Genomic DNA, 26,221 nt, shown 5'->3' with positions numbered 1-26,221 from the left:
TTTTATCTCATTTTCCCTATTACTTTTAGTTAACATTTTCAAAGTTAGATTTGTTTTTGGTTTAATATCGTTTAGATCATAATTAAAGAACACAAAATTAATTTTCAAGCTACTGATTTTAAGTACTTTTTGAAGGATAGAATACTTTGATACAAAAGACAAAATAGGTCAAATGTAAAAACTAATTAAAGAGTACAAAATTAACTTTCAAATCTAAAATGAATGGCCCATGCAGGTCTCGAACCTGCGACCTTCGCGTTATTAGCACGACGCTCTAACCAGCTGAGCTAATAGGCCATTTTTGTTATATTGTCGGTTATTTAATTAATCAATTAGTTTATGTCTTTACACACATTTTAATATAACATCGATCTTCGGTTTCCAGATGAAGCTCAGGATTCAACAATGGCTTCCTTCACTAAGGCCGTAAGGCGGTAAGTGATTCTTCAGTTGATTTGTATGATCAAGAAGTTCAGATGCGACGTTTGAAGATGATATGTAAGATTGATTTTTTAATCACAAAACATTGATTAAAACAGCTGCAATGCTCCATGGAAGACGAAGAACAATAGCACATAGCAAACCCCTTTTCCGAAATCCACTTATTCGAAGCAAAACCACAATTATTCAACCCAATACTTCAAAATCAAAACTGGGCACCTTCCTCCTTGTTGCTTCCATCGTAAAATCCCTCTCCGAGCCCGGGTGTACTCGTAACCTTAACAATGAAGAATCGAGTTTGATTTCACTCTCTGAGCCACTCGTTCTTCAAATCCTCAGAAGAAGCTCTCTTGATGTATCCAAAAAGATTGATTTTTTCAAGTGGTGTTCTCTCAGACATAACTACAAACACTCGGCGAGCACTTACTCTCAGGTACTCCAAACCCTCTGTATAAACCCCGTGATACATAAAAATGACATCTTTGAGTTTCTTGCCTCCATGAATCGAGAAGGCGTGGTTCTTGATTCGTCAACTTTCAAATTCCTCCTTGATTCTTTCATAAAGTCTGGTAATTTCGATTCTGCTCTCGAGATACTGGATCATGCGGAGAATATATTGGATAGATTAAACCCCGATGTTTACAACTCTGTTCTCATTGCCCTTATCCGTAGTAATCACCTAACCATGGCTCTATTTACATTCTTTAAGCTCTTGGATTCTATCACAGATGAAAACAAGAGTTCTATGGATGCTGCGACTTGTAATGAGCTGCTTGTAGCCTTAAGAAAGGCGGGTATGAGAGCAGAATTCAGAAATGCTTTCGATAAGTTAAGGGAAAAGAAGAATTTCCCTATGGACGTGAGGGGTTATAATGTATGTATTCATGGGTTTGGTAATTGGGGAGAATTGGAAACTTCATTGAATCTTTTCAAGGAGATGAAACAAAAGAGCTTGTTTGCTCCTGATTTGTGCACTTACAACAGTCTAATTCAAGCTCTTTGCTTCAATGGAAAAGTGAATGATGCTCTTATTGTTTTTCAAGAATTGAAAACCTCTGGACATGAGCCAGATCCCTTCACTTATCGTATAATCATACAAGGCTGCTGCAAATGTTACAAGATAAATGATGCCACAAAGATCTTTATTGAAATGCAGCATAACGGGTTTCTTCCAGATACAATTATATACAACTCTCTCCTTGATGGGTTTCTGAAATCAAGAAAACTTACAGACGCATGCCAACTGTTCGATAAAATGTCTGATGATGGAGTTAGGGCTTCTTCCTCCACATACAATATATTGATCAATGGGTTGTTTAAAAACAGAAGAGGTCAAGCTGCATACGCATTGTTTGGTGATTTAAAGAAGAAAGGTCAATTCGTGGATGGAATCACTTATTCCATTGTTATATTACATATCTGTAAAGAAGGAATGATTGATGAAGCTCTGGAATTGGTGGAAGAGATGGAATCAAGAAACTTTGTTGTCGATTTGGTCACAATAACTCATCTTTTAGTAGCTTTTAACAAAGAAGGAAGAAGGGGTTGTGAAGAAAGACTCATGAAACACATCAAAAACAGTAATCTAATGCCAACTCTTCTTAAATGGAAAGCTAACATGGAATCATCAATGAAAGATCCACAAAGCAGAGAAAAAGATTCCACCTTTATGTTTCCCATGAAAGGAGACTTTAAAGAAATCTTATCTTTAATAACACAAAACACAAATTCTTCAAGAAAAGACACCATTGACATTGACCCATGGTCATCATCTCCATACATGGATCATTTAGCCGATGAAGCAAACTCCAACAAACAAATATTATCATCATCAAAAGGGAAACGAGTTCAAGAAAAGGGTATAAATGTAAATTCATTCGATGTCAACATGATGAATACATACTTATCTATATATCTAACAAAAGGAAAACTCAGTTTAGCCTGCAAATTGTTTGAAATATTTACCGATTTAGGCGTTGATCCTGTTTCCTACACTTATAATTCTTTAATGAGTTCATTGGTGAAAAAAGGGTATTTGAATGAGGCGTATGGGGTTCTTTCAGAAATGGGAAACAAGAAGGATAGTGCTACTGCTGCTGACGTGGCAACCTACAATATGATATTTCAGGGGTTGGGGAAGATGGGGCGTGCTGATCTGGCGAGTGCTGTTTTGAGAAGACTGACAGATGGAGGTTTTGTTGATTTGGTGATGTATAATACTTTGATTAATGTATTGGGAAAGGGTGGAAGGTTTGATGAGGTGAATAGGGTTTTAGAGGAGATGAAGAGAAATGGGATAAACCCTGATGTTGTTACTTATAATACGCTTATTGAGGTTAATAGTAAAGCAGGAAGATTGAAAGAAGCTCATAAGTTCTTGAAGATGATGGTGGATGCAGATTGTGCTCCAAATCATGTTACTGATACAACTTTGGAGTTTTTGGAGAAAGAGTTTGAGAAACAGAAAAAGAAATCAAAGTGAATTTGTTTGATTTGCATTGATTCAAACTTGAATCTTTATTTTTTGGAGTTCTCAATATAATGGTTTATGATAGTGTAGTGTCTATGTGTGAAATTAAAAGTAGATGATAAATTACACTACATAGAAGAAGAATATGAAGTTGCTTAAGGTGAAGGAATTGAAAATAATAAGAGATCTTATTGGTAAAAGTGTACTTATTTATTTACTTGGTGTATATTTTGGATATGAAATTATTTTGAAATTTTTTAAAGTAAATATTATTTTTGAGAATAGTAATATTGGGAAGATTTTGTAAGATATATTTGAATTTTGGTCATCGACTTGTGTAAAATGACTTCAATTATCCTTGTATAATTTGTGACATTTGTCCTATTTTTTTTATAATTATTATCTAATTAATTACAATTATTATTTAATTTGGTTGGACCCACCCCACCAACTTTCTTTTAAGGGAAAATGACTTATTAAGATAATTAACTTTTCGGTATGTTCACATATAAGTAACTATCTTTTTTTTTGTACACATTTAGGTAATAAACTTGTTGGAAATGTTTACATATGACCATTATGATTTGTTATAGCAAATTAAATCCTAGATATGAACATTTTCAAAAAGTTCGTTACCTAAATGTGTATAAAAAAAATAGTTACCCAAATATCAACAAAACGAAAACTAAAAATAAATTACACAAATGGTCTTTATCGTTTGGGAGAATTTATGTTTTTGGTACCTAACTTATTTTTTTTAACTCGGATGGTCCCACTGTTTATTTTTGTTACGCTTTTTGTCTCTGTCTTACCTAAAAAGACTATTATACCCTATTAATTTATTTTTTAATTAATTTTCTTATTTATGTACTTATTTTTTATATATTTAAAAAAATTATTAGACCCCACATATCTGTATCTCTTCATCATAAACCTCAAACCACATTTGAGAAATTTAATTTGGATAGTCCCTACTGTTTATTTTTATTGCATGATTGTTCCATGTCTTACCTAAAAAGACTATTATGCCCTTATTAATTTATTTTTTAATTAATTTTCTTATTCATGTATTTATTTTTTATATATTTAAAAAAATTAATAGACCCTATATATCTATATCTCCTTACCGTAAACCTGAAATCACATTTGAAAATTTTAATTTGGGTCTTACTGGTCACCATCCTATCTTTCATCCTCCCCAACTTCTATTTCTTTTCCATCTTTAGTAACATCGACGTCTTCACCATCCTTCTTTTTTTGATACTTCAACTCTGGCGAACCAACTGTCTCTTCATCTTTAATGGGTTGTGGTGTTGATTCGACGGAGTTGAAAGACCGAAAAAAGAAGGGATGATGAAGACGTCGATATCACTAAAGATGGAAAATAAGTAGAAGTTTAGGAGGATGAGAGATGGGATGGTGAGTAGATACAGATATGTGGAGTCTACTAATTTTTCTTAAATATATAAAAAATAAATACATAAATAAAAAAATAATTAAGAAAAAATTAATAAGGGCACAATAGTCTTTTTAGGTAAGACAAAGACCAAACTCTTAACAAAATTAAATAGTAGGGATCATCCGAGTTAAAAAAATAAATAAATTAAAAAACAAACAGTATGAATTATCCGAGGAGATACAGATATGTGGGTTCTATTAATTTTTTTTAAATATGTAAAAAATAAATACATAAATAAGAAAATTAATTAAAAAATAAATTAATAAGGACACAATAGTCTTTTTAGGTAAGAGAGGGACCAAACTCGCAACAAAAATAAATAGTAGTGACCATCCAAGTTTAAAAAATAAGTTAGGGATCAAAAACACAAATTCCCCCAAACCATAGGGACCATTCGTGTAACTTACTTTTAGTTTTCGTTTTGTTCATATTTAGGTAACTATTTTTTTTTTTGTAAACATATAGGTAACGAACTTGTTGACAACGTTCACAACTAGGATTTAACCTGCTATAGCAGGTCATAATTGTCATATTTGAACACTTCCAACAAGTTTGTTACCTAGATGTGTACAAAAAAAAATAGTTACCCAGATGTGAACATATCGAAAAGTTAATTACCTTAATAAGTAATTTTCTGGTCTTTTAATCTTCATTTTTACTTTTTTTAAGGGATTCTATCTGCATCATAGAATTGTTATTGCCACCTAAAACTTGGGCCAAATTCTAAAAAATCAATACCACCATTTTGTTAGAAACCCAAATTGAAATGACATTCAAACAATATTGAAGTATTAAACTTTATTATATATATATATATATATATATATATATATATATATATATATATATATATATATATATATATATATATATAGGGAAAAGTTCAATAGAGAACCATTATAAATCAAAGAACCAAGGAACCTATCCAAAGCGTCGGAATTTAAAGCGATCAACGGCAAAAAGAAATGTTGTAAATTTTTAAAATGGACGCAAATGTACTAGATTATAACAAAACTCACTTCCTTTTTTTTATTTAAAAAGTTTTTTAGTCCAAGTTTTTTATCGGAAAAAACCGAATATACCGTTCATGATTTTTCGTCATCTTTCCATAGAGATCCATGATGATATATAAAAACGATTTTTTTTCGAAAAAAACACACTTAATTTTCTTAGTTTTTTCAATATTTAAGTTTATTTTTATCAAAAAAAAAAAACTAATTATATCAAAAATATTAATTTTTTGTACTCTATTAATAAACATCAACACAAATTTAAAAAAATAATAATAATAAAAAATCGAACAGTGTAGATTCACACTGTAAATCTAAATTGTAAATATTTCAATTTGTAACATTCACAATGTGAAAAATCTCGAACAATTCAGATTCACATTGAGAATCTGAATTACTATTATGCACACTGTGAATCTGAGAATGTTCAAAAAAAAAAAAAAAAAAAAAAAACTCGATCAGTGTAGATTCACACTGTGAATCTAAACTGTAAATATTTTAAATTGTAATATTCACAATATGAAAAAGCTCCGATCAGTTCAGATTCACACTGTAAATCTGACTTATTATTATGTACATTATGAATCTGAGGAGGTTCACAATGTGAATCTCAAAAGGTTCACAATGTGAATCTGAACTGAAATATTGTTTTTTTTTTTAACATGAATATGAATCTATGTTTAAAAAGTACAAAAAAAAATATGAATTTTGATATATTTATTAATTTTTTCTATAAAAAAATAAACCTTAACTTTTTTTATCAAAAAAAATGAAGTGGGTTTCTTTCGAAAATAAAAAGTTCGTTTTTTTACATATCATCATGGATCTCTATGGAAAAAGGACGAAAAATCGTGAACAACGGTATATTCGGTTTTTTTCGATAAAAAAATGGCCTAAAAGAAATTTTAAACGAAAAAAAGTTGTGGGATTTTTTGTAAAGGTTAGATTTTTTAGTATAATTCGATATGTATGTGTCCAATGTAAAAGTGTACATCTATTTCCTTATCCGTTGATCGTTATGATTTCCGATGCTTACGATTGGTTTCTTGGTTCCTTGGTTAATTATGGTTCTCTATTGAACCTCACTATATATATATATATATATATATATATATATATATATATATATATATATATATATATATATATATACACACACACACACACGGCGAATGACCGCGCGTTGCGTGGGATATAAAAAGATATTTTATATTAAAAATAACCAAATCATTGTTATTAACAGTTAAATAATAATTTCATAAAAAATATAAAAAATGATTTTTAGTATTGTTATTATGTTGTGTTGGATTAGTGTCTAAGTCCATAACTATTTTGGTATGTACTTGACCCGATGGTGCATGGTCCTTTTGGGTTGCCTTCACCAAATCAACTTGATTGGAGAAATAAATAAAGAGAGAGGTTATTATGATTTATTAATATGTTATAAGAATAATATATTAAAGGAGAAATCATATTTGTTTAATTAATATTGGTCAATAATTAATTAAGAATTAATTTTGTGATCAAATGTAATTAATTAAACTAGAGGGGCTGAATTATAATTATGTGATAGTTGCAAAATAGGGCAATGGTTATCCTTGTTAAAGGATGGACGAATTCAAGGATAAGGATATCCTTAGAATCGTCCAAGGTCCAAGAGATAGGGATTTTCAAGGCTTATCTTATGGTTGCTTGATGGGCAAGTAACTAGATAAGGATAAGGACTGAAACCCTAATCCCAACCCTATATAAAGACCCCTAAGGCCTTAGGATTTCGTGCACTTGATCCCTAAAGCATCTAAGGACGAATTTCTACCTCTCTCCTCTCTCTTTATACCTTCTCCACTTGCTTTTGGTGTTTGTAAGTCATTAGAGGAGTGACACTTGTGACTCTAAGCCTTCCAAAGTCAATACAAGGAGATTTGGGATTGTTATTGCTACATAACAATCAAGGTAACATTATAAACCTATTCTCATGTTAATATGATTATTTGAATGCTAGAATTAGGGTTTATAGTCTTGGATAACTTGCATGTACAATAGAGAAACCTAGATCCAAGCATTAGGGTTTGTATGAGCACATATGATGTCTTATGACCAAAACCCATCATGTTGAACTATATTATAAGAGATAAGGTTGGAACTTGAAGTTGTTTTGCATATACAAAATTATATGATTAAAATAGAAAAAAATTAATTTTTGAAAATAAATAAATCGTTATTGTTATCTATTAAATAATAATTTCATATTAAATTAAAACGTTTATATTAAATATTATCATTATGTAGAAAATACGATAATAGAGACATCTTTTTATCTATCTTAAATTTTATCATTGTGTACAACATATAATAATAGAGACAACTTTTTATCTTAAATAGTAAAAAAATGTTTTGTATCATAAATATTACCATAATTATGTAGAATATATGATAATAGTGACGTCTTTTATAAGGTTAAAATTTTAAATTGTATTAGATACAGGGTTGTAAAACTTGGCTAACACAACCAAATACTCAGCATGTTACTTAAACTCGACCTCCAATGGAAGTGAGTTTGTCTAACTCAGCCAGAAGACACTCGGATCCTTATTAAACTCGATCCAAATCTAAAAGATACAGTCCAAAATCATTTTCGAAATTCTGAAATTTAATTGGTCACTTATCGACAAAGACAATCTCACCAAAGAATACACTCAACGTCCTACAAAGTTAGATGCAAGGAATATCTCATGGCTTAGTCCCTTTAAAATATTTCATAATCTTTTCTATTTATAAAGGAGAATGCATTCTCTTGTTTACTCTCACGATCAATGTGGGATGAAAACATTTTAATTAAACTCATTTCTTTGTTTGCCAATAATTTAATTTTGTTAAATAAAATATTAAATAATAAAAATAAAATGTTATTCAACAAATTTATTGTTCAATAGTTCCATTTTTCAGTAATATCGTAAGTTGCTATAAAAAATCAAGTTTTTATTGAATAACTTTTTGTTAAATCCTAAAATCATAAATTCAGTTAGGTACTTAATATAGAAAGTTTGTTTATATGTATTTTCATGATTTAAAATGTCATTATAAAATGAATTCATTGATAAAATATAATTGAGTATATATTTCGTGCTTTTGAATCAAAGTGATTTTTCAAACAATTATAATTTTATGTTTAGGTAGATTTTTTTTTATATTTATATAACATTATGTAACTTATAATATTATTATAAACAATTTGAATAATCATGAGAGTTTTAAATGTATGTGGTGAAAGAAAAATGCTTCATTTATCGGTCCAAATTGATCAAACTCGGACCGATTCAACTAAATATACCAAACTACATATTTTTTTTTCTAGTGAAACCCGGTTCGTATATATTTCGTGTTTTTGAATCAAAGTGATTTTTTCAAACAGTTATAATTTTAGGTTTAGGTAGATGCCTTTTTATATTTATATAAAATTATGTAACTTATTTATAATATTATTAGAAATAATTTGAAAAATCATGGGAATTTCAAATGTTTGTTGTGAAAGGAAAATGATTCCTTTATCGGTCCAAATTGATCCAGCTTCGATTCAACTCTATATACCCAACTACATAATTTTTTTTTCTAACTGAAACATGGTTTAAACCTGAAAAAATTCGGTTCAAAACCAATTTTGGAATTCTAAAAGTTAACTGGACACTTGCCAATATAGACAATCTCACCAAATAATACCTTCAAAATCCTACAAAGGTAGGCATGAGGAAGTTCTCATGGTTTGGTCCCTTTGAAACATTTCACAACCTTTCCTATTTATAGAAGATGAAACATTCTCTTGTTTACTCTCACTATCGATGCGGGATGAAGACATTGTAATAAAAACACCCTTTCTTGTTTATAGAACATTACTTAACTTATTTATAATATTATTGTAAAGAAATTGAAAAGTCATGGGAGTTTCAAATGAATGTGGTGAAAGGAAGTTAAAAAAAGGGTGTTTCAAATGCATGAGATGCAAGAAAAAATGCTAGCTTTATAAGTATGTATGATATATATATATATATATATATATATATATATATATATATATATATATATATATATATATATATAATCTTTTGAGTATAAAGAAGGAAATATGCTATTTTTTGTAATTACATATTTATAATTTGGCAAATTTGATGAGTTTTAAATAAGTATATAAAAAATAACTTATTAAATAGTTTTAAGTTTTTTTAGACTGGAAAACATATACATACATTTTAACATTTTGTATAAACATATATTTTTTTTGTTTATGTTCGTTCGTTAAGAAACTTAGTGTGTTTATGTCCGTTATGTTCGTTCGTTTAGTGGATAAATGAACATAAATAAACATAAACGAACACAAATGAATATAAATGAACACAAACACAAACGAAAGAGGGGAACAAAAATTGTTGGTGTCACGTCTGTTTTAAGCCTGAAATCCTGACTGTTTTGACCTGTAGTGGGTGCAGCTTGCTATTATTGGGTGGGACCCGTGAGCAAGACTCGTTTATATGTTTATTGGGCGAGTCCCTCTATGGTATGTGGTATATGGGGAACTCACTAACCTTTATGTTTACGGTTTTAAGTTTAAATGTTGTAGGTCTTTTTGGTAGTACAGGGAAGACAACGACGTGATTGCATCGAATTTGTTGTGATGATTATGAGATGTTCCACACTATTGATTTTATTAATACTCTGATTTATGTTTTGAAACAATCGAATGTTTCTTTGATGAATGAATGACACGGTTTCTTTTGATTTTAAAATAAAAAATTTGAGTTGAAATTTTTGGAACGTTATATAGTTAGGTACCGGTGAGACGACCATATGTCATCTAAGGACTAATCAGAAATCAATACGAGCCTAATCAAACATAGCAAATAAAGACAAAAGTTATTAATACGATCCTAAACATAAATAAAAGACAGATTATGATTGTTTTAATACAATATTAATCAAATATAAATAAAAGACAAAAATTATGATAGTTTTAAAAAATATATTTTTTATTATAAAAAAAATTCAATTTAAAGATTATAACTTCAATAAGTAAAAAATGTATAGAGACTTATTAGAAACTAAAGTTATATAATTATAAATATTGACATAAAAATAATTAGTCTAAATTAAAAAATGAAAATAAAATTTTTTATCGTCTTAAATAAAAGAAAAGAAAATTTGAGGTTCACCTATTAGGAGTTAGGACCATATCATTATCGTTAGTTAAATATGATTTTTTAATAGCATCTTTTTTGTTTGATTAGACCAAGTGGTTTTGACTATTTTGAATGGTTTTACTAAGGTCTAGGTAGAATTCGGCGGTTTTAAAGGCACCTTAAATTGCCTGAAAGTAAAGCTTTGACAAAATTGCAAAAATAGTCATTGTTGTTGGCAAATTTATGCGACTTTGGTATAAAACGATACCTTGGTGCACCACTGGTCCAAAATTGGATATTTCTATTGATTTTGGTCCCTCACACTAACTTCCATCCATTTGTGCCGTTAGCTGCAATAAAGACGAGGGTATTTTCGTCCTTCCACCTATAGAGACCTTTTTTGCAACTTTATTCAAAATAAAAGCAGGAGCTACATCAATCTTCCATCTTCAACCTTCACGAGCTTCATATTCTTCCTACTCTATGTTCACAACTTCTTAGACATCAAAAATTCAAATGGTGATGTGTTTTTGTGGTAGGGAAGCGGTGATTCGCACCTCCTAGACATCAGCAAACCCTGGTCGGAGGTTTCTTTCTTGCCCTCAACAGGTAAGTGTTCAATTTTGTTATTTTAACCTCATTTTGGAAAATCACCCTCATGTTTAGGAGTTTTTTTACGTGAAGGGTTCCAGATGCAGATTCTTAGGATGGATTGATCCTCCAATGTGTGCAAGATCTATGTTAATAATACATGGATTATTGAGGAATATCAACAATGCAAACTATCAAGTGGCAAGATTGAAGAGGTGTTTGTTTGCAAGTTGGTTACTATTTGTGGTGGTTTGGGTGTTTTTCATTTAGGATTAAGGAATTAGGGACCCCTGTAGTTGCATGTAATTTTGGGTGTTTTTTGTCTTATGAAATTGTAACGGGGGAATGTGGTAGTTTTTTGCTATTTGATATTGTAATATCAATTTAGGGTTATTTTGGTCCAACTTCAAAAATGGGTACCCTTTTCATGGTTATAATGACAATGTAATGCAGTTATCACCTAATGTTAATGTTTATTTGTTGTTTCAGAACAAAGTTGTTATAACCATAAATGTGTTCCATAAACATGACAACAAAGTTGTTATAAACCATAAACATAATTCTTTAATAATCACAAAGTTGTTATAAACCATAAACATAATTCTTTAATAATCACAAAGTTGTTATAAACCATAAACATCATTCTTTAACAATCACAAAAGGTTGACAATAGTTTCTTGACCAAAAGGGCTAAAAGACCAAAATAAAACCATGACAACAAACTACTTCTAAACCATTACATCCAAAAACACATAAGTGGTGCTAAACCAAAAGATAAATTTTTAAACAAAATACACTAATTCCTGTATCAACTGCCACCTCCATTCCCTCCTTGACTGCTTCATGCATTCCCTCCTTGACTGCTTCCTGCATTCCCTCCTTGATTGCTTCCTGCATTCCTTCCTTCACCCTTGCAAGTCCTGGAGTTATGACCCCTATTGTTGCATTTCCCACACTTGACACTAACTAACTTTCTGGTGAGTTTTTCAGGTTCACTTCCACCATGCTTATGCATCTGATTATCATATTTTTCATTTGCACTTCTCTTTCTCTTGGTCTTTGGCCTTCCAGGTTGAATGTGATATGGTGGTGGTGTTAATTGAAATGGACAGGTACTTTTTGGCCACATGGCTCTACCCTTTATAGGGTCCACAGTGTAAGAGTAAGCCTCATTCCAAGTTTGAAGCCAATACACTTTGTTGACATAAGTGTAAAGCTCCCCAACTTTGTCTCCACTATCAGCCATTTCATGTATTGTAGCTATGGCATGTCTGCATGGAATCCCATTCAACTCCCACCTTTTGCATGTACATGACATATTTGTCATGTCAACCACATGCTGGTCATGCCAAGGACCATAAACTTCATACTTTGCAGTCCCATTCCATCTAGCCCTATATTGGACTGAAGCTTCCCCATTTCTCTCAAGTAACTTTGATGCTGTTTGTGACAACTCGAAATTTCTAACTTATACATTCTTCATTTTTTTTTATCAAAGTTAGCCTCGTTTTGCTGTTTTATAATGAAGTTTTGGGTCTATAGGAGTGCTTGAGACTTAGTATAATCAATATATGAGTCGTAGAATGGGTTAGTATGTGTGTAGCATCAAAAAATCGGGCAAAACACACCAAACAAGGTGTGTGCGGCCACACACCCATCCCCATCCACACACTCTCCCATATATATATATATATATATATATATATATATATATATATATATATATACTACACTTGTCATTTTTGAACACTGTTTCACTTCTTCAAAGCTAGAACACGTTTTCTCTCAAGTACCATCCAAAGTTTCACGCCAAACTCCAATCAAGTGAGTGATTCATTATTTGTTTAGTTAGTATGTGACCTTAACTAGCCTTTCCCCTTGCCTTGATCCATGAAAACATCCATTTTTAGTCAAGAACACCAAGAACACGAAGAACACCAAGAACACACACTAGTTTTGGACCTTAATCACCCTTTCAAGCCTCTATAAGCCTCTATAACATGTATACACTTATCATAACTTGTTATATGCTAAGAACACTTGATGATATGCTAGAAAAACATGATTTTATCATGTTCATAAAGGGTGTGCAGCCGCACACATCATGTTGGCCGCACACACCCTTTTTAGGTCCAAAAGTGGTAATAAACTTCATATAAGGCTAAAGCATGAAGTAAGAAACCTTCCTAGATGAGTCCTAAAGCCTTAAAATACATTTTGGCACATTCCATAGGGAGTAGGCGGCCGCACACATCCCCTCGCCGCACACCCTGGCCGCACACACACAAATGGTGTGTATTTTGACCATACACTCCCTTGTATAGCCATATACCACTTATATACAATCATATATGGTTGTAACACTTCAAAATAAGTATTTACTAGCCTCTAAGGTAGCTTCAATTCAATAATTAGGTGTTATAAGCACTAATTATATTCATATATGTATCATTATATGTTAAATAGGATCCGCGTGTGTGCTCAAGTCTTCACTTGACACTTAGCATCCTATACAATCCGTTCATCCAAACCACTCACTACAGGTGAGTTCATACCCCTTAATTAACCTTTTAAATGTTTTTAAATGCTTTTAGGGGGGGGGGATACAAGTTGAACAATTATAGTTATTATATCAATCACATGTGATTAATAACTACCAAACAAGTGGTCTTCTTGCTTTTCAAACTGTGTTATCAAATTGTTTTACAAACTCTTTTACATATAAAATGCTCTTATCAACTCTTTCACATGCCAATTACTGTTTCTTAAACTCTTTTAAACTTATATTCTGTTAAAATGTATATCTATATAGATATAGTTATATAAATAGGATTGAAAGGACTTAGGACTGATAGCTCACCTTACTTCTTGTTCCTTGTTTGGTTGTGTACTTAAGGTATCAGGGTTATCTTGTCCGAGGGTCGTTTGAATCCTAGTTATATATTATGTATATGTATATAGATATAAAAGGTTACTTCATTCAGTACAATACCTTTGGGTAGCAAGGGTATACAAACAAGCTCATATACACAAACAATATTACTAGTAAACTATAATAGGTTTAGTTTAGAGATATACTAATACTATTACTAGAACAATGAAACATACAAAGAGTCAGTTCATACATGAGTCAATAACAAACAATAGATACTATGATGAGAAACTAACATACATGCTAGACAGAGAAAGAACACACAATACAACTAGCACATACATTAAATATACATTAATACAGTTATGTGAGCCATTAAACGGGGCCTGGCACTACCTGCCATGACCGTTTTTGTATCTATAATCTCCTTAATTGGGGATCGTATGAGTTTGCATATAGATCTATACTGGATTGACTATCCTACACCTTGTTGCTCGCTACAGTGGGACTTGCAAGTCTACGGGTGCCAAATGTCATTTCTTACGGCGTCTTACATCGTCGTTTTACTATTGAGTTGGTAGCAGGGTACAGGCCGATCACATGGTACTTTAAATAACAATTGGTTTAAGGTAGTTAGTACAACAATAATTACTTAATACAACACTACAGTACTATATTATTTTCCCATTACATTCACTTCGTGAACATGCACACGATGCACAGTAATGTAAAAACTATATTTTTGGTTAATGATAGTCGGATTTGGGAAAATACACACTCTTACAAGAGACACACACACAGATACTAGATGCTTTGGTAGAAGGCTACTTTTAGTAGGAAACATAGGGTTTTCTAGGAGTGTTCAAACAAATACAAACTTTACAAAACTTATACATTACATCTTACAAACATCTTACAAATGCTTTCATACAAACACAGACACTAATATACTTATTATCTCACCAGCTTTAAAATTGATAAACTCTTTCAAAATAACTTGTATTCTCAGGTCACCAGTAGAGAGGTACTGGTGCCAGGTTTTTGAGAAGACGGAGCTCGTTTAAGACTCCTCTTTTATTTTGATATATATTTTTGGTGTCTATATAACTTGACAGAACACACTTGTATGAAATTATATTATTAATGCAATGGATGATGTTGTTGCTTGTTTACTACTTTGCATTGTTGTGATACTGTACATGATGTCCTCCACCGCCGAACGTTTCCGCCGTTCCGGTTTTGGGGTGTGACAGATTGGTATCAGAGCTTTGTTTATAGTGAATCGAGTGTATCAACCCATAAAAGATATACGAACTATAAACACAAGCGGGATTAAAGTAATCTGATAAAGAGTTTATACTTTTAAATAATAAAATATTTAACCAAGTATACATACATGCATTCATACTAAAATCAGTGTCACTAGGACAGAACAAAAGTATTACGATTGTTGGGTAGCACAAGTAGACTTAGAGACATATGGTCAACCCTGGGAAGATGTAGCTTGATCAACTACATTATCCGAGGAGTGATTTGCATGTGCCTAAGTATGGTTGTGAGGTTGCAACAAGTCTAAAAACTTACAAACACTACTACAATGAGAACACTAGAACATAACATTAGACTTAAAATACTATAGGAGTATTTTATGTTACTAGAATTACTTATCTGAGAACTAAAGGTCTTTATTAGTATGCGAATAGTTATTTACTGGATACGCTAAGGTTATATGTAACTAGGATGTCATAGACTTAGAATCTGCGATATTTGCTTTACTTCCTGTTCCTTGTTTGGTTGTGGACTTAGAGTTAGGATCACTTATTCGAATGTCTATCATGTCCCAGAATACATATAACTGGTATGCTCTAGACAAATATTGGAGTAACTGATAAAGATCATCTTATAATTATCTAATTAGATCGTCTACTTAGTTATATCTTATACCTCTTTTCTCGCGTAGATTTAATGGCTGGATTCCATCTTCCTAGGGAACCGTACTACCCCAACCACGGCAATGCAGGATGGCTGGAAGAAGAACCAGAAGATGATCACCCAATCCCTTTGGATGATCATGAAGCTGAAGGCTTTTCTGATGGTTCTGAATCAGAGTCAGAAGTCAACAACCAACCCTCAACTGTTCAAAACCCAAACCCTCGTCCAGCATTTCAAGGACCCACACCCCTATGGGCCACAAACTTGAATAGATGGAGTCAGGAACAAGGTAAACCCATTCCCTACAACGGAGATAGAAGCTTCTACAACCTCACTGAGGGAGGTTCCGCTGACAGAGTCCTACCCATCATAGTTCGTAGGATTGCTCGGAACACAGAGCAGGGACAAGCAGCTATCGGCCGAGTCGTGGAGATTGACGCCAACACTGGCGTTAACACAGTCCGGATTCGCCAGCTAGAGTCTGCTCATGAAAGGACTTTGGTCCACAATGCAGCTCTGCAGAGAGAACTTGCTGAAACCCAAGCTGAAGTAAGGGAACTTCAAGCTCAGCAAGCAAGATCTGATAGGTGCGTGAGGGACATAGAATGTCTTCTGTCGGAGTCAAGAACTCACTCTGGTAGTTCTCGTTGCCGATAGATTCTCATCAACTTCTCTTTTGGATATAACTTAGTTGTGTAAAAACTCTAGACTAATTTCCTATCCTTGTAAATCCTAGACCTGTTAAGGTCTTGATCGAGTCATAGTTATGTCGAAATTTTCCCATCTTGGTTGATGTAAGACCTCTTTCTAGGTCATTTTTCCCGAACTCGTTACATCTGAAATTCCAGCATTATCGACAGATATCTAAATCTCATGGAAATTATATCCAAATGCTTTCATTTACAATTAATTGTGTTATTTATTTGTACTGTTGGACTATGGCGAGATAGTCCATGAGTCATATTCATCAAATCTTCTATTAAATTCTTATCAATGTCTTCACCTTCATAAACTTATAGTTCAAAGATGCCTCCACGTAAATCACCAAGACGCAATCCTCCCGCACCAACACCACCTACTCCTCAGTTCGACACGACGACTCTAAATGCTGCTGTAGCTGCAACTGTGGCTACAGCCATGGCTCAATATCATACATCCGGTTCCACTGGAGGAGGAACCCCTGTCCTATCTACTCATGTTGAAATCCATGTGCTCTTGAAAGAGTTCTCCTACAAGGACTTCACCATTTGCAAGCCATTGTCCTTCAAAGGAATGGCGGAGTCATTGCCCTCTCGCAATGGTTCGAGAAAACCGAATCGGTTTTCGAAATTTGCTCCTATCCAGAGGAGAGCAAGGTCAAGTTTGCTGCTTGTACCTTTGAAACAAAAGCCCTAACATGGTGGAATAGCCATGTTAAGTCACTATCTCTCATGGTGGCTAATGCTATGGGCTGGGAAACTTTGAAAGACCTCATGATTGAGGAGTACTGCCCGAGGGGTGAGATCTAGAAACTAGAGGAAGAACTGTGGAGCCTAACCATGAAGGGCTCCAACGTAGTCGCCTACACCGCCAGATTCTGTGAACTGGTGGCCCTCTGTCCCAACATGGTTCATACTGAGGGAAAGAAAATCGAGAGATATATATATGGGGGCTGATGCCACCATACCAGGGAAATGTTTTGGCATCACACCCCACTACATTTAATAGTTCCAAACGATTGACACAGCGGCTCACAGACCATGGGGTTCGTACCCCAGCTGCAACAACAACCCTGGCCATCTCAGAACCTTCTAAAACCGCTGACCCCAAGCGGAAGTTCTGGGAGGACAAAAAGAAGACGAAGGCTGCCAAAAAGCAGCAGGTCGTAGCAGTTCATGTTGCGTTACCACCTGCCGCAGCTGCTCCGGTAATGCAGTATGGAAGTTTGCCCAAGTGCAACAAATGCAACCTCCATCACGTCGGTGCCTGCCGGGAAATGCAGTGTTTGAACTGCAACAGGAAGGGGCACACTGCCCGTTTCTGCAAAGTTCCGGCGAGGCCAATCACCCAAGTCCTTGGCGCTGTTGTGGGCCAGGATTGCTATGGATGTAGTGAGGCGGGCCACTTCAAAAGGAACTGCCCGAAGGCAGGGTTTGCCAGTGGAGTGGCAAGAGTTCTGGCCATAGGCCATGAGGAGGCGGTTGCTGACCCCACAGTGGTCACTGGTACGTTCCTCCTCGATAACTCTTATGCATGCATTCTATTTGATAGTGGAGCGGAGAGGAGTTTCGTGAATCAAAAATTTGCTCATTTACTTAAGTAAAAATCACGAGCACTTAAGGAACCATTCACAGTAGAAATGGCTAATGGCAAGACAGAGAGCACTAACAGTATATTCATAGGGTGTACCCTAACTTTAGATAGCCATTCATTTTCGATCGATCTCATGCCGGTCTCAATTAAAAGTTTCGACGTCATTATCGACATGGATTGGTTGAGTTTACATTGTGCCGATATCATGTGTTACGAAAAGGCTATTCGCCTTAATCTGTCGTCTAGTGAAACCCTAGTAGTTTATGGCGACAAACCTGGCACGAACCTTCGTATCATCTCGAGCATTCAAGCTCAGAAATTCTTGCGAAAGGAATGTCGAGCATTCCTTGCTCATGTGGTCGATGTGAGCCAAGAAGCGAAGGACATTCAGAACATTACAGTAGTACGCGACTTTCCCGACATCTTTCCAGAAGAACTCCCAGGATTACCTCCGCAACGTCAAGTCGAGTTCAGAATCGACTTAGTACCAGGGGCTACTCCCGTAGCCAAATCGCCCTATCATCTAGCACCTGCAGAGATGCAAGAACTGTCCTGTCAACTTAACGAACTGCTCATCAATGGCTTTATAAGACCAAGCTTCTCACCTTGGGGAGCTCTAGTCTTGTTCGTCAAGAAGAAAGACAGATCGTTTCGTATGTGCATCGACTACATGGAGCTCAACAAACTGACCGTCAAAAATCGTTATCCGTTGCCTCGTATCGACGATTTATTTGACCAACTTCAAGGGGCGAACTTCTTTTCAAAAATCGACTTGAGATCCGGATATCACCAACTACGAGTGCTAGGAGAGGATGTTCCGAAGACAGCCTTCCGAACTCGTTATGGGCACTACGAATTCGTAGTGATGCCGTTCGGATTAACAAACGCGCCCTCTGTATTCATGGACTTAATGAATAGGGTGTGTCGTCCTTACTTGGATCAGTTCGTCATCGTATTTATCGATGACATACTTATCTACTCTCGTAGTAAGGAGGAGCATAGCCAACATCTGCGACAAGTCCTAAAAACATTACGTTCGGAGAAGCTCTATGCAAAGTTCTCGAAATGCGAATATTGGATCCGAAGAGTTGAATTCTTAGGGCACGTGGTTAGCGAAGAAGGAATACACGTGGACCCTTCCAAAATCAAAGCTATTGAGAACTGGTCAGCACCGAAGACGCCTACAGAAATTCGTCAATTTCTAGGCCTCGCTAGCTACTATCGCAGGTTCATTCAGAACTTCTCCCGCATTGAAAAACCTCTTACAACACTGAACCAGAAGGGTATGGCCTTTGACTGGGAAGAGAAGCAGAAAGGGTGTTCCAAACGCTCAAACGAGCCTTGTGCACCACACCAATACTATCCCTCCCCGAAGGGATAGAAGACTTCGTTGTCTATTGCGATGCGTCAAATCAAGGGCTCGGATGTGTTCTGATGCAGCGAGGTAAGGTCATCGCATATGCCTCGAGACAGTTGAAGACACATGAGGTCAACTACACGACCCACGATATTGAACTGGGAGCAGTTGTGTTTGCTCTGAAGATCTGGAGACACTACCTGTACAGTACGAAAAGCACTATCTTTACAGACCACAGCCTACAACACATATTCGACTAGAAGGAGCTCAAGATGAGACAACGACGGTGGGTCGAGCTACTCAGTGATTACGAATGCGAAATTCGTTATCATCCGGGTAAAGCCAATGTAGTAGCTGACGCCCTCAGTTGGAAATAATATTATGGTCGTAAAGTCAAATCATTGAATATGACTATCCATTCACACTTACCCACGCAAATTAAGGAGGCTCAGCTCGATGCTTGGAAACCTGAAAACGTGGCGGGTGAATCCCTGAGAGGGATGGAGAAGAATTTGGAAGTAAAGGGTGGCGGAGCCTTATACCTCATGGATCGGATTTAGACACCGAAACACGGTGGCTTCAGAGACTTGGTCATGACAGAGGCACACAACACTCATTATTATGTGCACCCGGGTTCAGATAAGATGTATTTGGATCTTAAAAAGTTATACTGGTGGCCTAACATGAAATCAGAGATTGCTACCTTTATGAGTAAATGCCTTACTTGCGCAAAGGTCAAGGTCGAATACTAGAAACCCTCCAGTTTACTACAACAACCGGAAATACCAGAATAGAAGTGGGAGCGGATCACTATGGACTTTATAACCAAGTTGCCCAAGACAACGGGTGGACTTGATACCATATGGGTCATTGTCAATAGATTGACCAAGTCTGCACACTTCCTGCCGATCAAAGAAACAGACAAGATGGAGAAGCTTAGAAGAACTTACATACGGGAGATTGTACGACTACACGGTGTTCCCATATCCATTATCTCGGACAGAGATAGCAGGTTCACTTCGAGGTTCTGGCAGTCGCTACAAAGTTCCTTAGGAACGAGGCTGGACATGAGTACAACCTACCATCCACAGACCGACGGACAAAGTGAGAGAACTATCCAAACCTTGGAAGATATGTTGCGAGCCTGTGTGATCGACTTTGGGAAATCATGGGATACTCATTTACCCCTTGTCGAATTTTCCTACAGCAACAGTTATCATACGAGCATAAAGGCTGCTCCATTCGAGGCCCTCTATGGCCGAAAGTGCAGATCCCCTCTGTGTTGTGCTGAGGTGGATGATACCCAGTTAGCTAAACGACGGGTTCCTGATAGCACTCTCACAGGTCCGGAGATCATACGGGAAATGTCACAGAAGATCGTTCAGATTCGTGAACGATTGAAAGCCTCTAGAGACCGACAGAAAAGCTACACTGATAAGCGAAGGAAACCATTGGAATTCCAGGTGGGCGACCGCGTCCTATTGAAGGTATCACCCTGGAAGGGCTTGATACGCTTCGGAAAGTGTGGAAAGCTAAATCAAGGTATATAGGGCCTTTTGAGATTCTCGCAAGAATCGGCCCTGTAGCTTACAAACTTAACTTACCACGCGAACTCAGTAACGTACATTCTACCTTCCACGTCTCGAACTTGAAAAAGTGTCTGTCCGACGAGACTCTTGTTATCCTACTCGACGAGATCGAGATCAGCGCGAGCCTCAACTTCGTGGAAGAACCTGTAGAGATCTTGGACTGGGAGGTCAAGCAAACGAAGCAAAGCCGTATCCCGATAGTAAAGATTCGCTGGAACGCCAAGAGAGGACCGGAATTCAGTTGGGAGAGAGAGGATCCGATGAAACTGAAATACCCTCGTCTTTTTACTTAGTTATTTGTAACTACTTAATTGATTAAACTCTAATTTCGGGACGAAATTCTCTCTAACGGGGGGATGATGTGACAACCCAAAATTTCTAACTTATACATTCTTCATTTTTATCAAAGTTAGCCTCGTTTTGCTGTTTTATAATGAAGTTTTGGGTCTATAGGAGTGCTTGAGATTTAGTATAATCAAGATATGAGTCGTAGAATGCGTTAGTATGTGTGTAGCATCACAAAATCGGGCCAAACACACCAAACAAGGTGTGTGCAGCCGCACACCCATCCCCAGCCGCACACTCTCCCATATATATATACTACACTTGTCATTTTTGAACACTGTTTCACTTCTTCAAAGCTAGAACACGTTTTCTCTCAAGTACCATCCAGAGTTTCACGCCAAACGTCAATCAAGTGAGTGATTCATCATTTGTTTAATTAGTATGTGACCTTAACTAGCCTTTCCCCTTGCCTTGATCCATGAAAACATCCATTTTTAGTCAAGAACACCAATAACACCAAGAACACACACTAGTTTTGGACCTTAATCACCCTTTCAAGCCTCTATAAGCCTCTGTAACGTGTATACACTTATCATAACTTGTTATATGCTAAGAACACTTGATTATATGCTAGAAAAACATGATTTTATCATGTTCATAAAGGGTGTGCAGCCGCACACATCATGTTGGCCGCACACACCCTTTTTAGGTCCAAAAGTGGTAATAAACTTCATATAAGGCTAAAGCATGAAGTAAGAAACCTTCCTAGATGAGTCCTAAAGCCTTAAAATACATTTTGGCACATTCCATAGGGAGTAGGCGGCCGCACACATCCCCTCGCCGCACACCCTGGCCGCACACACACAAATGGTGTGTATTTTGACCATACACTCCCTTGTATAGCCATATACCACTTATATACAATCATATATGGTTGTAACACTTCAAAATAAGTATTTACTAGCCTCTAAGGTAGCTTCAATTCAATAATTAGGTGTTATAAGCACTAATTATATTCATATATGTATCATTATATGTTAAATAGGATCCGCGTGTGTGCTCAAGTCTTCACTTGACACTTAGCATCCTATACAATCCGTTCATCCAAACCACTCACTACAGGTGAGTTCATACCCCTTAATTAACCTTTTAAATGTTTTTAAATGCTTTTAGGGGGGGGGGATACAAGTTGAACAATTATAGTTATTATATCAATCACATGTGATTAATAACTACCAAACAAGTGGTCTTCTTGCTTTTCAAACTGTGTTATCAAATTGTTTTACAAACTCTTTTACATATAAAATGCTCTTATAAACTCTTTCACATGCCAATTACTGTTTCTTAAACTCTTTTAAACTTATATTCTGTTAAAATGTATATCTATATAGATATAGTTATATAAATAGGATTGAAAGGACTTAGGACTGATAGCTCACCTTACTTCTTGTTCCTTGTTTGGTTGTGTACTTAAGGTATCAGGGTTATCTTGTCCGAGGGTCGTTTGAATCCTAGTTATATATTATGTATATGTATATAGATATAAAAGGTTACTTCATTCAGTACAATACCTTTGGGTAGCAAGGGTATACAAACAAGCTCATATACACTAACAACATTACTAGTAAACTATAATAGGTTTAGTTTAGAGATATACTAATACTATTACTAGAACAATGAAACATACAAAGAGTCAGTTCATACATGAGTCAATAACAAACAATAGATACTATGATGAGAAATTAACATACATGCTAGACAGAGAAAGAACACACAATACAGCTAGCACATACATTAAATATACATTAATACAGTTATGTGAGCCATTAAACGGGGCATGGCACTACCTACCATGACCGTTTTTGTATCTATAATCTCCTTAATTGGGGATCGTATGAGTTTGCATATAGATCTATACTGGATTGACTATCCTACACCTTGTTGCTCGCTACAGTGGGACTTGCAAGTCTACGGGTGCCAAATGTCATTTCTTACGGCGTCTTACATCGTCGTTTTACTATTGAGTTGGTAGCAGGGTACAGGCCGATCACATGGTACTTTAAATAACAATTGGTTTAAGGTAGTTAGTACAACAATAATTACTTAATACAACACTACAGTACTATATTATTTTCCCATTACATTCACTTCGTGAACATGCACACAATGCATAGTAATGTAAAAACTATATTTTTGGTTAATGATAGTCGGATTTGGGAAAATACACACTCTTACAAGAGACACACACACAGATACTAGATGCTTTGGTAGAAGGCTACTTTTAGTAGGAAACATAGGGTTTTCTAGGAGTGTTCAAACAAATACAAACTTTACAAAACTTATACATTACATCTTACAAACATCTTACAAATGCTTTCATACAAACACAGACACTAATATACTTATTATCTCACCAGCTTTAAAATTGATAAACTCTTTCAAAATAACTTGTATTCTCAGGTCACCAGTAGACAGGTACCGGTGCCAGGTTTTTGAGAAGATGGAGGTCGTTCAAGACTCCTCTTTTATTTTGATATATATATTTTTGGTGTCTATATAACTTGACATAACACACTTGTATGAAATTATATTATTAATGCAATGGATGATGTTGTTGCTTGTTTACTACTTTGCATTGTTGTGATACTGTACATGACGTCCTCCACCCCCGAACGTTTCCGACGTTCCAGTTTTCGGGTGTGACACTGTTAGAGTGAGTGGACCTGGAGCTTTAGACATCACTTTCTTCACATTGCAGATCCTCTTCATAAGGTACTGCCTGATGTACTCAAGACAACTTATGATGGGCTTATTCCTACCGTGAATAAGCTTATTGTTGAAAACCTCACACAAATTGTTGAGCAATATATCTGATCCTGCTCTTCCTGTAATAAATAAGAACATTATATCAAATAAGTCAAATACAATGAGCACTAGTAAAGCTTCACCTAAGGTAGGGAATATAACCTGAAAAGTGGCTTCTGGCCCAATGGTGAGGGGGATTTTCTTCAACCACTCAAAAGCATCCTTATCAAACTTGCCAAGTTCATTCATGTAGTGTTCAAATTCTGGTACTGTGGTTGCTGTTGCACATTTCCATAAGTGATCTTTATACTCTTTTGTTTTCCATTTTTCCTCATGTTTTCATAAATATGCCTTAGAAAGAAATGATGCTCAGCTTGTGGGTATAGTTGTGCAATAGCAGGTAAGAGTCCTTGTAAAAGATTATCCCACATAATCATTCCAACATTGATATACAAATGAACTATTAGTTATACAAAAAGAAGAAAATAGTACCTTTTGTCTATCACTCATGAAAGTAAAGTTAGAATTTGAGTACAACTCTAAGTCATATCTTAAGCATTCTAGAAACCATTTCCAGCTACTCATATTTTCAGTCTCAACAATGGCATATGCAAGTAGGTATATGCCATTGTTTGAATCCAATCCAACTGCAGTGAGTACTTGGCCTGGAAATGGTCCTTTCATAAAAACACCATCTAGTCCGAGAATATCTCTTAAGCCTGCTTTAAACCCTTTATTTAATGCCCCTAAGCAAATATACACCCTTTTAAACTGCCTTGTTTCTCTAGCATTGTTAGGCTCATTAACAACCCCAAGCTTCACAGTTTTATCCACATTAGTTGCTTGTAGTTCCATAAGATAATCTCTTAACACCTCGTATTGCTTTGTGTAGTCACCAGTCACTTGCTTTGTAGCTGCTGCTTTTGCCCTCTGTACTTTGTGTATGGACACACCAACTTGAAGCCTTTTTTGAACTTGGTCGTGAATGCTTCGAAGGGGTACAGTAGGGTTAGACTCGACCATGTTTAACATTTCTATGGATATATACTTCACAGTGCAAGCCCTAAGTTTTCTAGTTTGAACACAAGTATGTTTGTCCAGTAAAGTTTTCACATACCAATAATCACTATCTTTTGACCTTGAAGTCTGTATTGACCAATAGCAATTCACTTTATTACCCTTACCTACCCCACTTGCATTTACATTAGGTACATTACCTTTACACACAACCTTAAGCCTTGTTTTGTCGTTTTTCTTGAACCCAAGATTCCTTCTAGTCTCAATGGCAAGTTTGTTGACTTTGTCCTTAATTTCCTTTTTACTTTTATACTTTTGACCCACTTGAAAAGTAACTGCATGGACTTTACCAAGAGAGCACTTCTTCTCCTTCACCATCTGTTTTAATATTTCTTTCCTCCTCTCATCATCAGTATAAGGGTTGACTAAAAAGACATTTCATTTTATCATATAGACATCCTAATTAAATTTTGATATTTTTATTGGTTGAAATTACATTGTTTTCCCAAAAAAAACTAATTATAAGTAGTTAATTACAGATTGACTTTTTATAAAAGGGTCACTAGCATGTCTAAGGGTGTCTTATTAGCATCACCCAATTGATTCTTCTATTTACTTATTTACCCCTCAAAGTAAATCAAGCTTTTAATTTTAAACATTTATATTTTATAGTTTCTATGATTAAACTTTATCATTACTATATTAATTTTATTTATTACAAGCTCAACAATTAACAATTTTGTATTATCCAAAGGATTTTTATTTAATTAAAAATAAAATATTTTGTAGTATCTAACAAATTTTTAATTAATATATCATTTAATATTTTTATTTTTAAATTTAGCGTTATTTGTCAAAATGTAAAATAAACAAAAAGAACACATATCCATCCAAGTTATATTATTATAATATAATGAATATTTTCTTCGGTAC

At 35.0% G+C, this 26,221-nt stretch overlaps 2 protein-coding genes and 1 non-coding gene across 3 annotated transcripts; 1 reads left to right on the top strand and 2 right to left on the bottom strand.

The window, feature by feature from the left end:
• Positions 1-223: 223 nt before the first annotated feature.
• On the bottom strand, positions 224-297 carry TRNAI-AAU (transfer RNA isoleucine (anticodon AAU)). The gene has a single exon. It is a non-coding gene; the product is annotated as a tRNA-Ile (tRNA).
• Positions 298-398: 101 nt separating this feature from the next.
• On the top strand, positions 399-3,111 carry LOC145103137 (Tetratricopeptide repeat (TPR)-like superfamily protein). The gene has a single exon (XM_079040679.1). The coding sequence runs from the start codon at positions 545-547 to the stop codon at positions 2,921-2,923; it is 2,379 nt and encodes a 792-aa protein (XP_078896805.1). The 5' UTR covers positions 399-544; the 3' UTR covers positions 2,924-3,111.
• An 8,869-nt stretch (positions 3,112-11,980) lies between these two features.
• Positions 11,981-25,666, bottom strand: LOC145099113 (uncharacterized). Its single transcript, XM_079036699.1, has 4 exons — positions 24,853-25,666; positions 24,415-24,549; positions 24,190-24,351; positions 11,981-12,579 (listed from the first exon to the last, which is right to left on the bottom strand). Exons 1-4 carry the CDS (start codon positions 25,664-25,666, stop codon positions 11,981-11,983), a joined length of 1,710 nt encoding a protein of 569 aa, XP_078892825.1.
• Positions 25,667-26,221: the final 555 nt, after the last annotated feature.

Source organism: Lactuca serriola, chromosome 4 (assembly GCF_051521515.1).
Source record: "Lactuca serriola cultivar US96UC23 chromosome 4, Lser_US96UC23_V15, whole genome shotgun sequence".
Classification (NCBI taxonomy): Eukaryota; Viridiplantae; Streptophyta; class Magnoliopsida; order Asterales; family Asteraceae; genus Lactuca; species Lactuca serriola.
This window is presented reverse-complemented; position numbering and strand designations above follow the sequence as displayed.

Bases quoted from the DNA above. Each gene is read 5' to 3' on its own strand.
- LOC145103137 (XM_079040679.1), top strand. From the start codon at position 545: ATGCTCCATGGAAGACGAAGAACAATAGCACATAGCAAACCCCTTTTC.
- LOC145099113 (XM_079036699.1), bottom strand. From the start codon at position 25,666: ATGGTGAAGGAGAAGAAGTGCTCTCTTGGTAAAGTCCATGCAGTTACT. The intron at 24,550-24,852 runs GTAGCTGGAAAT...AATGTGCAACAG, and splicing joins TGTTGAGACTGAAAATATGA to CAACCACAGTACCAGAATTT. The intron at 24,352-24,414 runs GTGAAGCTTTAC...TATTTATTACAG, and splicing joins GGTTATATTCCCTACCTTAG to GAAGAGCAGGATCAGATATA.